Source organism: Hylobates moloch, unplaced genomic scaffold (assembly GCF_009828535.3).
Source record: "Hylobates moloch isolate HMO894 unplaced genomic scaffold, HMol_V3 SCAFFOLD_3, whole genome shotgun sequence".
Taxonomy (NCBI): Eukaryota; Metazoa; Chordata; class Mammalia; order Primates; family Hylobatidae; genus Hylobates; species Hylobates moloch.
In genome coordinates this window covers 95,352,109-95,364,637 of record NW_026652278.1, presented here as the reverse complement: position 1 = coordinate 95,364,637, position 12,529 = coordinate 95,352,109, and the positions used below count along the sequence as shown (strand labels likewise).

General features: G+C 40.3%; 1 protein-coding gene across 1 annotated transcript in view; it reads right to left on the bottom strand.

Moving 5' to 3' along the window:
• The window catches only part of MTPAP (mitochondrial poly(A) polymerase), a 45,848-nt gene that overhangs the window by 20,166 nt on the left and 13,153 nt on the right, over positions 1–12,529 (bottom strand). Inside the window, exon 5 of the mRNA XM_032144352.2 lies at positions 2,509–2,720. Within this exon, the coding sequence (XP_032000243.1) occupies positions 2,509–2,720 (212 nt within the window). The remainder of the gene's footprint in view (positions 1–2,508; positions 2,721–12,529) is intronic.

Sequence of the window (12,529 nt, the reverse complement as noted above, 5' to 3'; positions counted from 1 at the left end):
CAGAACTTTGGGAAGCTGAGGTGGGCAGATAGCTTGAGCCGAGGAGTTCAAGACCAGCCTGGGAAACATGACAAGACCCGGTCTCTACAAAAAATACAAAAGTTAGCTGGGTGTGGTGTCACACACCTGTAGGCCCAGCTACTTGGGAGGCTGACGTGGGAGGATCACTTGAGCCCAGGGAGGTCGAGGCTGCAGTGTGCCAAAATTAAGCCACTGGACTTCAGTCTCGGCGACAGAGTAAGGTGTCATCTCAAACACACACACACACACACACATATATATATATATAAAATCGATAAAGACAAAAAGGCATTTATTGGCTGGGCACTGTGGCTCACGCCTGTAGTCCCAGCATTTCAAAGCAGGAGGATCACTTGAGCCCAGGAGTTTGAGACCACCCTGGGTAACATAGTAAGACCCTGTCTCTATAAAAATAAAAAATGTATATATAAAAGAAAAACAAAATTTTTAAAATTTAATTAAAAAAAATCGTCAGGCGTGGTGGCATGTACCTGTAATCCTAGCTACTCAGGAGGTTGAGAAAGGATGATTGTTTGAGCCCAAGAGTTCGAGGCTACAGTGAGCTATGATCACACCACTGCACTTCAGCCTGGGCAACAGAGAGAGACACTGTCTCTTAAAAAGTAAAAATAGAATTAAATTAAATTAAAAATATTAAGTCCCTACTGATCAAAACGTGTCTTGTAATTTCTCCAAGAACCAACAGATGGCACAAAAAAATAATTTAACAGCATCAAGTTAAAACTGTCTCTAAAACTGTCTCTAAAAAGAATAGAAGAAACAAGGCCAGGCGTGGTGGCTCACACCTGTAATCCAGCACTTGGGAGGCCGAGGTGGGCAGATCACCTGAGGTCTGGAGTTCAAGACCAGCCTGGCCAACATGATGAAACCCTGTCTCCACAAAAATACAAAAATTAGCCAGCATGATCACATGTGCCTGTCCCAGCTCGGAAGGCTGAGGCAGGAGAATTGCTTGAAGCCAGGAGGTGGAGGTTGCATTGCTGTGAGCCAAGATCGCGGCACTGCACTCTAGCCTACACGACAGAGCAAGACTACGTCTCAAAAAAAAAAAAAAAAAGAAGAAGAAGAAACAGCAACTTAGAAATTCATGGTGATTAAGTGTTTTATGTATGAAAATAAAGCTAAATTAAGCTAAAAATAAATATCAAAAAGTATAAGGTATCTGATATAAAGAAAATAACATAATTACAAAGATAAATGTCATTTTGTCCTATTTTACATACTATAAAGAAAATATAATAATGATAGAAAGTACAGTATTATATTTTTATACTAAAATTTGGCAAGAAATCACAGACTTTACTCCATGAGTTTTACTTGAGAGAAAGCCGCAAGTACTTAGGATTGGCTTGTGGGTGAAGATTCGAGTTAATCAAAACTGCTCTAGCCTTGATTTTCTGAATCTATTTTCAGTAATGATTATTTAGCTAACAGATAACATAGTGAAACTGAACTCATGCAATGAGAAGTTAAGAAATAAACTTCTCAATTAAGAAATTTTCCCTACTATGGGCCAGGGTCAGTGGCTCACGCCTGTAATCCCATCACTCTAGGAGGCCAAGGCAGGCAGATCACTTCAGGTCAGGAGTTCGAGACCAGCCTGGCCAACAGGGTGAAACCCCGTCTCCACTAAAAAAACAAAAATTAGCCAGCGTGATGGCATGCATCTATAATCCCAGCTACTTGGGAGGCTGAGGCACAAGAATCGCTTGAACCCAGTAGGTGGAGGTTGCAGTGAGCCGAGATCATGAGCCACACTGCACTCCAGCCTAGGCAACAGAGCAAGACTCCGTCTCAAAAGTAATTATAATAAAAAAAAGAAATAAATTTTCCCTGTTGTGAAACCAGGAAAAGTCATCAGTACAAAAGAACTTTTCCCACCCCACTTTTTTAAGCAAACAAATCACTATGATAATACAATGCACACAGGCTGAACAAGAGCCATCCAGTCTTAAGCTCTTCCAACCACTTTTGGACCTAAGTAAAGAGGACATTTGTCTAGTACACAAAGTTGACTATATATCTGGAGGCAATTCAAAGGTCAACTTCAAGTTGGTATTTTATTTTCTAAGTATTCCTAGAAGACTTGTACTATAAATAGGCATCTTTCTTTCTTATTTTACTTTTTTATTTTTTTGCCATCAGAAATTTCTCCTAAAAAATAGGCATCTTTCACACTACACACTACCAGGCTGCACAAGTAAAAATAATGAAATACATTTCTTCTCAGAGGTTAGATATGTGAACATTTTAACACAATATCCTAACACTGTTTAGGAACACCAAATTACCAACAGGTATAATGTAAGAGAAAAGATTTCTTACTTTTCAATCCAAGTGGTAAATTTTTAAAAAATTATTATTCAAGCATGTTTAAGATTACAAAGACACTGTTTCTGTGTGAGAAAAACTAAGCTAATACATCAGAATATTCATATTTAAAATAACAAATGTAAGAGATCATACCTATTGTTTGTAGTCAAATCACACTGAAATCCAGAGGCCTGGTGTGAGAACCTCACGAGTGGACACCTGGCATTTAATATTTTTTGCACACCCACACAACCAGGGCCAAAGTGGTCAAGGCACTCTCCTAACACAGACAGGATCTTCTGAGTTGCAATTCTTTCTGAAGGAACATTTTTCACTTGAAATTCCATCAGAAAATTTCCTGAGGTCTGAAAAATAAACACATTTCTAAATAGGAGCTTTTGGTAAAAAAATGATTTTCTAATAAGCTTTTGTAAAAGGATGCTCTAAATCACTGCTGGCAAAGCAAAACAAAATAAGAAAAAAATAACCCACAAAATAAAAACTCTTCAAGAAATCACAGCCAAAAGCAAACTTAAAAGATCCCCAGTTGCCTTTTGTTTCTCCGGAATATAGAGAAATACAAAGCACTAACTTGAACCATCACTGGTTTTTGTAATTAACTTATGAACTACAGTATAATATGAATCATAAAGTAATAGTATGCATAGAACCATTCACTCTATAAATTCAGTGAGCATATACTTGCCCCTTCCTAGTTGACCATTATATTTTAATCTATGCTATAAACCCACAGTAGTAGGGAAGTACAGGCACAAGAAGAGCTTATCAGTAGAAGAAAGTAGACTAGATGGTGTAAACAGGCTTGTATATAGGAATGTAATATTTAAGGCTGCAAATTACTAGGGGAAAATTCCTATTCAACAAATGAGTTAAGTGGCCATCAAAAAAAATAAACCAGATCCTTTGTTTAATACTAAAACTTGCCAGGTGCAGTGGCTCACACCTGTAATCCTAGCACTTTGGGAGGCCAAGGCGGGTGCATCACTTGAGGTCAGGAGTTCAAAACCAGCCTGGCCAACATGGTGAAACCCCATTTCTATTAAAAATACAAAAAAAAATTAGCCGTGTGTGGTGGCGGACACCTATAATCCCAGCTACCTGGGAGGCTGAGGCAGGAGAATTACTTGAACCTGGGAGGTGGAGGTTGCAGTGAGCCAAGATCACACTACTGCACTCCAGCCTGGGCAACTAAGCGAGATTCCATTTCAAAATAAATAAATAAATTACTAAAACTCAAGTAAATTCACTGAGCATGGTGGCTCATGCCTGCAATCCCAGCACTTTGGGAGGTGGAAAGAGGCAGATAACTTGAGGTCAGGAGTTCGAGACCAGCCTGGCCAACATGGTGAAACCCTGTCTCTACTAAAAATACAAAAATTAGCCAGGCATGGTGGCATGCACCTGTAAACCAAGCTACTTGGGAGGCTGAGGCGGGAGAATCACTTGAACCCAGAAGGTGGAGGCTGCAGTGAGTCGAGATCACACCACTGCACTCCAGCCTGGGCGACAGAGCAAGATTCCATCTCAAAAAAAAAAAACTTAAGTAAATTCAACGTGGATCAAAGACTAAAATGTAAAAGGTGCATCAGTAAAGTACTACAAGACAATGAGTGAATGCTTTTACGATCTTAGAATAGCGAAGGATTCTGTAAGCATGACATAAAATTAGAGAAGACACGAAAGAATATGATTGCATAAAAAATTAAAACCACCTTAAGGCAAAGCATCCATTCACTACTAAAGAACAAAGCAAATAACACACGTCATACAAACGGGTAATTTATGACAGTTTTAGGCAAATGAAAGGGAGAAACCCATCAAATTCTAAAAATGGGCAAAAAAGACAAAAAAAATTAACAGAAAAAATAAAAATGGCTAAAAACCATGGTAAAAGTGTGCATGTTTTCTAGAAACTAAACAGAAATTAAAACAGCAATGAGATTTTTTATTTTTCAGCCTGGTAAAGACAAACAGGTTGGTGACCAGAACTAATGGGTATGGGAAAACATGTATACACTGTTGACGGGGGTGTAAATAAGGGACATACTTCTTGTAGAACTTGTCCATATCTACTGGAACTTGTATATGCTGGCTAACTATTAAAATGGTTAGAAATTATGTCAAAGGAATTTTGCATAAATGAGCCAATTTACGAAGATGTTCACTCACTGCAGTACTATTCATGTGGCACACACTTTTTGGGAGCTGTATCTAGTTTAATAAGGTTCCCTATCAACAACTATTACCTCTTCCAGAATTCATTCCTCCTAAAAGGATGAAGGCTCCAACAATGTTTATCATGGACATCTACCCCCTTCCTTTCAGCTGAATGGACTGGGCAAAGACAGCTGATCTAAGCACTGTAGGAGTGTACCCCACATTCATTTGGAGATCTCTACTGGGAACAGGAACTAAGTAAGGTTCAGAGGCAACCATGTGGCTAAAATATCTAACTCAGAAGCTTTGGGGCAACCATATTTATACAAGCATGAAAAAGAAAAGAAAATCAGTGGGGGCAGGGAGGAAGGAGTTAAGGACAAAGAGAGAGAGCAATAAATGAAGGAAAAACGTGTAGACAGAAACAGAACACGTCCTAGGTTGTTTTGTTGTTGTTTTTGAAACAGGGTATCATAGGCTGCCTGTGGTGGCTGTAATCCCAACACTTTGGGAGGCCGAGGCAGGCAGATCACTTGAGGTCAGGAGTTTGAGACCAGCCTGGCCAACATGGTGAAACCCCATCTCTACTAAAAATACAAAAAAATTTAGCCAGGTATGGTGGTGCAAGCCTGTAATCCCAGCTACTCAGGAGGCTGAAGCAGGAGAATAGCTTGAACCCAGGTGGCCAAGGTTGCAGTGAGCCGAGATTGTGCCCCTGCACTCCAGCCTGGGTGACAGAGTGAGAATCCAAAAAAAAAAAAAAAGAGGGTATCACTCTGCCACCCAGGCTGGAGTGCAGTGGTGCAACCATAGCTCACTGCAGCCTCAACCTCCTAGACTCAAGCAATCCTCCAGCCTCAACCTTCAGAGTAGCTGGAACTACAGGTACACACCACCACACCTCGCTAATTTTTTTATTTTTAGTAGAGATGCGGTCTCCCCCAGCCTATGTTGCCCAGGCTGGTCTCGAACTCCTGAACTCAAGTGATCCTCCCGCTGCAGCCTCCCAAAGTGCTGTCATTACAGGCATGAAGCACTGGGCCCGGCCACTTCCTGGGTTCTTGATGGTTTACACTTCTTACTTTTAGTCCTTTCCTAAGACTCATCCATATTCCTGGCCCTGGGTTCTATGATGCCTCCTTTACTTCTTTAATTGTTTAAGCTAGTTCGTGTTATTTCTGTTATGTATAATCGAAGAATATTAACTAATATATAGTTGGCAATAAAGAGGGGAAAAGTTCCCTAGTGGTCCAGTGCCTAGGATTTGGCACTTTCACTGAAAGAGGAAAAAAAAAAAAGATACCACCCTCATTATCCAACAAAAAGAGGACTGGTTAAATAAATTATGGTACATCCATTCAATGGAGTATTTTGCAGCCACTGAGGGCGATACAGTAGATTGATCTGCCAAGACACTACAAATGGGGAAAAAAATGAAGTTATAATTAAAGTTATTATATGTAAAGATTATGTTCTGGGTTTTTCCTTTAAAAAAAAAAAAAAGCATTTCTATACGCACAGGAAAAAAAATCCAGAATATATTAAATTATTCACTGGGTTATCTCTGGAGGCAGTGGGACCATCAGAGATACTTATGTTACATATTTCTATATCTATCATTTTATAATCAGAAAAAAATAGATTAAATAAATCACTGTATACAATCCCTACAAATAAACATGTGGCATTTTCTCTACTGATCTGTCATTTAGATATTTTTATATTAAAAGGACTAAAAATAAATTTCCTTTAAAAAATTAAAATTTCAAGATTCTTCCTTAGCCATTTTGTTATAATTTACCTTCATTACCTATTTCCCTGTCCATTCTATTTTAAAATACAAACACACACAATTTATGTTAGGAATAGGAATCTACACAAAAGCAAGAACAGATTTGGGGTCTATCTCAGGATGGCAAAAGGAGGTCAAGTGAGAAAGCAGTATTAGAGTACGTCAGGGAGGAGTCATGGTGGACTCAATCTCAGAAGCAACAGAAGGATTAGAATCACTCAGAAGAAAGGTGATAGAGATTTTTTAAATTAAGTACCATAAATGAGAGAATAAAATCCTTGAGGTAACAGAAGTGAAAATGACAAGAAAAAATAGCTCTGATTAATGGAACTGGGTGCAGGAAACTGGTGAACTGTGAACCATGAGCAGGAGTGTGGTAGTTATTGAAGCTGCTCACCAAATGTTCTGTATCACCTTTCTGGCATGTGGAAGATCTCATGTTCTTGCCCCTCTAAGGTTAAGCAAACTCATGTGATTTGCTTTGGCCAGTGAAATGTGAGTAGAGGTTTTAAGTGTCACTTCCAGGCAGAAACTTCAAGAGCCGATGCTCAATTCTTCACTTTGCCTTTCCACTATTCAGTGACGGTAGCGCAGGTGGAGATGAAACACTGGTCAGCCTGGGTGCTTGAGGTACTACAATGTCTACAGTGCCCCTGCTGACCTGCTGTGACATATAACCTCACCAACAGATAAACAGCTGATGTGTTAAGCCACTGAGATCTGTGAGATATGGGGGTTGTTTGCTACCAAAGCGTCACCTAGCCTAACCTGACTGATTAAAAATGCAAGCCACGAAGAATCACAATGGACTCAGTACAGAAAAAAAACACTGCTTTTAGGGAAAATTTAGATGAAAATTATACTTATTATGAGCAAAGGAAAGATATTCTCAAAAATGACTGTCCTCTATTCAATAAATAAAAACTAGAAAAACTCTTCAGAGACAGTTAGATCCATAAATACTTCCTATTAATGTGTGCTATTCCTATAGCACTATTTATTAGCAAATCATCTAATAAAGAAAAAACAGATGTTATGCACACTGTCCACAGCAATCATTCAGATAACAGAAAGCAGTACTCAAGACTTAGCCACTAATTCTTACTTTTATTATCTAAGTCCTCTAAGATACAGAACCCTGTAAGAAAAAGCAAAACTGAAGGAAAGACCAAAGGCAGATTTTAGTTTAGGATTTTGTGCTAACATGATCTTTGTGATAAGTCAGGTGACATATTTCACATGTAACCAACTTTTACACACTAAAAAATTTATGAACATTAAAATCTACTATTTCAGTTAGTAAATAACTTTCCTTCTTTTTTAGTCTTGCTCTGTCGCCCAGGCTGGAGCGTAGTGGCGCAATCTTGGCTCACTACAACCTCCGCCTCCTGGGTTCAAGCGATTCTCCTGCCTCAGCCTCACGAAGAGCTGGGATTACAGGCACCCGCCATCATGCTCAGCTAATTTTTGTATCTTTGTAGAGATGGGGTTTCACCATGTTGGCCAGGCTGGCCTTGAACTCCTGACCTCAGGTGATCTGCCCACCTCGGCCTCCCAAAGTGCTGGGATTACAGGCGTGAGCCACCGCACCTAACCGTAAGTAACTTTCATTTACTCATGAGCAAATAATTTTAGTCCCTATCATGCATAGGATATCATACGTAGTGCCATAAGACATGCAAAAAAGTCTAACACACTCTTCCTAACTCCTCTCAGATTAAGCTGAGGAATAAAACACACACACAAAGAATTATAAAGCAAGGTGTAGTGCGAAAAGGTATCAAAGAACCAAAAGGTAAGAGAAGAGCTCATGAATGCAGAAAGTAGTCAGAGAAGGTTTTATGAATCTGATGAATGTAAGAGTGCTTATATTTTTTATTGTATTTTATTTTTAATATTTTTACTAGCAAAGCTATTATCTTGAACAAAAACATATTTCCAAAAAAAACCTTAAATAAGCACATGTATGTTTGTAACAACACTTTCGTAATTTAAACCGACATACAAAATGCCAAGTTCTGGTTATTTCTGTGTATGTGTGACAGAGTCTTGCTCTTTTGCCCAGGCTGGAGTGAGGTGGCATGATCTCGGCTCATTGCAACCTCTGCCCCCCCGGGTTCAAGCAATTCTCCTGCCTCAGCCTCCCGAGTAGCTGGGATTACAGGCTCCCACCACCACATCCAGCTAATGTTTGTATTTTTAGTAGAGACGGGGTTTCACCATGTTGGCCAGGCTGGTCTCGAACTCCTGACCTCAAGTGATCCACCGCCTTGCCTCACAAAGTGCTAGGATTACAGGCTTGAGCCACTGTGCCTGGCCCAAAAAGCCAAATTGTTTAGTAAGACTGGAGCACTGTCTTTAAAATATCTTTTTCTAAATACTTCTATACCTCAGAAATCTAAGAGTAAGACTCAATTAAAAGTTTCTAGGCCAGGTGCAGTGGCTTACACCTATAATCTCAGCACTTTGGGAGGCTGAGGCAGGAGGATCGCTAGCCCAGATGTTCGAGACTATCCTGGGTACCGTGGTGAAACAACATGTCAACAAAAAAACAAAAATTAAAAATAGCCAGGCGGGTGGCTCACGCCTGTAATCCCAGCACTTTGGGAGGCAGAGGCAGGCAGATCACGAGGTCAGGAGATCAAGACCATGCTGGCTAACATGGTGAAACCCCATCTCTACTAAAAATATAAAAAATTAGCCAGGCGTGGTGGTGGGCGCCTGTAGTCCCAGCTACTCAGCAGGCTGAGGCAGGAGAATGGTGTAAACCCGGGAGGCAGAGCTTGCAGTGAGCCGAGATGGCACCACTGCACTCCAGCCTGGGAAACAGAGCGAGATTCTGCCTCAAAAAAAAAAAAAATAAATTAATAAATTAAAAATAAATTTAGAAAAAAAGAAGAAGAAAGTTTCTAACTCCTCCCTGTTGCCACCAAAGAAAAAATTTTGCCTCCCACTTACATAACAGTAAAATTTTTTTTTTTTTTTTTTTTTGAGACGGAGTCTCGCTCTGTCGCCCAGGCTGGAGTGCAGTGGCACAATCTCGGCTCACTGCAAGCTCCGCCTCCCGGGTTCACACCATTCTCCTGCCTCAGCCTCTCCGGGTAGCTGGGACTACAGGCGCCCGCCACCACGCCCGGCTAATTTTTTGTAGTTTTAGTAGAGACGGGGTTTCACCGTGGTCTCGATCTCCTGACCTTGTGATCCGCCCTCCTCGGCCTCCCAAAGTGCTAGGATTACAAGCGTGAGCCACCGCGCCCGGCCCATAACAGTAAAATTATATTGCTGTTGATGGTGGTCAACATTTGAACACTTACTATGTCCCATAAGCACTGTTCTAAATGTTTCACACATATTAACTCAATGAATCCTCTCAAACATTGTATGAGATATGTACTATAACACCATTCCAATTTTATAGTTAGGACAACTGAGGCAGAGAGAAGGTAAATAACTTACCCGGGATCACATTACTAGTAAGTAGAATTAAAATTCTGCAGCTTGGTGCCAGAACCCAGGCTTTTTATTACAACACACTGTTATGCTCCTTGATTATTCAGTTACAATCCTTTATTTAAGACAGCCTAATGTAATTTAAGTGCCCCTGCCAGGAACTTAATACATTTTCAAGTACATGTTAGTCTTAATAAAACTGATCCAGGCCGGATGTGGTGGCTTATGCCTGTAATCCCTATAATCCTAGCACTTGGGGAGGCGGAGGTGGGTGGATCACCTGAACTCAGGAGTTCAAGACCACCCTGGGCAACATGGTGAAACACTACCTCTAAAAAAATTAGCCGGGAGCAGTGGTGTAAGCCTGAAGTCCCAATTACTCGGGAGGGTGAGGCAGGAGAATTACTTGAGCCCAGGAGGCAGAGATTACAGTGAGCTGAGATCATACCATTGCACTCTAGCCTGGGCGAAAGAGTGAGACCTCATCTCAAAATAGTAATAATAATAATAAAACTGACCCATTTAATTTTTATGTTTCCTATGCCTGGCTAGTTTCAATTCAATAAGCACATGGTGATTAAGTACACGGTACTGTGGAATAAGTATATGAACAGACATGATTCCTATCTGTCCAAGTTTATTATATAGTGGGAGATACACACATCAGCTACTCACTAAACATGACAAAAGAAATTTGGAGACAGATAGAAATACCAGCAAGATACTACAAAAAAGGAGTGATTAATTTTGGCTAGAGTGGAGAAAAAAATCAAGAGTGGTTTCAAGAAGGTAGAACTAGAACCAGACCTTGAAAGCTGCGTTAAGAATGACAGTTGAGGAATGGAGGGAAAGTGCACTCCTGAGTGAAGGCACAGAACAACTGTTTGATCATTATGATATTTACAAGTGCCTTCTATTACTGGAAATGGTAATTAAACAATGTGGTTGGGGCTGGGCATGGTGGCTCAAGCCTGTAATCCCAGCACTTTGGGAGGCCAAGGTGTGTGGATCACCTGAGGTCAGGAGTTCCAGACCAGCCTGGCCAAAATGGCAAAATCCCATCTCCATTAAAAATATAAAAATTAGCCGGGCGTGGTGGCACGCACCTGAAGTCCCAGCTACACAGGAGGCTGAGGCAGAAGAATCACTTGAACCCAGGAGGCAGAGGCTGCAGCAGGCTGAGATCATGCCACTGTACTTCAGCCTGGGTGACAGAGTGAGGCTCTTAAAAAAAGAAAAATAAAAACAATGTAGTTGGAAAATTGGGTATGTAACAATATATAATAAGAAATGATGACTAAAATTAATTAAGAGACAGGATTTCAATACTATGCTAAAGAAAAGAGGCATTCTAAGTTTGTGGGAAAATTCAAACTGTGAGTGAAGTAACTCCAACAAAGACTGAAGGTTAAAATACCAAGGCATGACACAAGGAATAAGAAGTGGAAACAGAATGTAGTTACAATAATCTAAGTGAGAGTTTATAAGGTACTGTGAAACTATGAATACAAAAGATAACAACTTAGAAGCAGAATTAAAAGATGGCTAGCAAAGCTAAAATGCCACTAATTAACATGTGAAACATATAGAACTTTTATAAGAACTGAGAACATTTGTGGGAAGATGAATATAAGTTGTTTCAAAATATTGTTTGAAGTATCAACTAGACATCCACATAAAGACTTATGTTCATTACTAGTCTGAAAGATGTAAGGAAAGATACAGCCATAGAAACTAAATATTTTATAAAAACACATAGCCTTGGCTGGGTGTGGTGACTCAAGCCTGTAATCCCAGCACTTTGGGAGGCTGAGGTGGGTGGATCGCCTGAGGTCAGGAGTTCAAGACCAGCCTGACCAATACATGAAACCCTGTCTCTACTAAAACAAAAAAATTAGCCAGGCATGGTGGCACCTGCCTGCAGTCCCAGCTACTTGGGAGGCTGAGACAGGAGAATTGTTTGAACTCGGGAGGTGGAAGTTGCAGTGAGCCGAGATCACGTCACTGTACTCCAGCCTGGGCAACAGAGCAAGAGACTCCGTCTCCAACAAAAAAATAAAAATAAAAATAAATAGCATTTTCAACAGTGTAATTAAATTAAGACATCCTCTATATTGTTTGGGAGGATGGAAGAGATACTGGTTAATTTTACCGTTAGACATCGTGTTAAGGAGAACATAAATGGAAGAAATAATATCCAAACTTGCAAGAGAAAAAAAGGGGTAAGGAGGAAGTGCAGGAATAAAGTAGGAGTAATCCAATAAAAGGAAGAAAGTGAAAAGCTGCTGGGCACAGTGGCCCATGCCTGTAATCCCAGCACTTTAGGAGGCCGAGGGGTGTGGATCACCTGAGGTCAGGAGTTTGAAACCAGCCTGACCAAGGAGGTAAAACCCCATCTCTACTAAAATACAAAAATCAGCTGGGCATGGTAGCAGGCGCCTGTAATCCCAGCTACTCAGGAGGCTGAGGCAGGAGAAATCACTTGAACCCAGGAGGTGGAGGTTGCAGTGAGCCACGATTGCACCATTGCACTCCAGCCTGGGTGACAGAACAAGACTCAGCCTCAAAAAAAAAAAAAAAGAAAAAGAAAGTGAAAAGCAAAAGCACAGAAAATAGGAAATAAAAAATAAAACAGGAGAAATTAGTCCAAGAATTATCAGTAGTAACAATAAACACATTGAACTCAAAGACTGATAGACTGGAATAAAAGCATACTGCTATTTATAAGAGATACACCCAAACTAAAATAACATA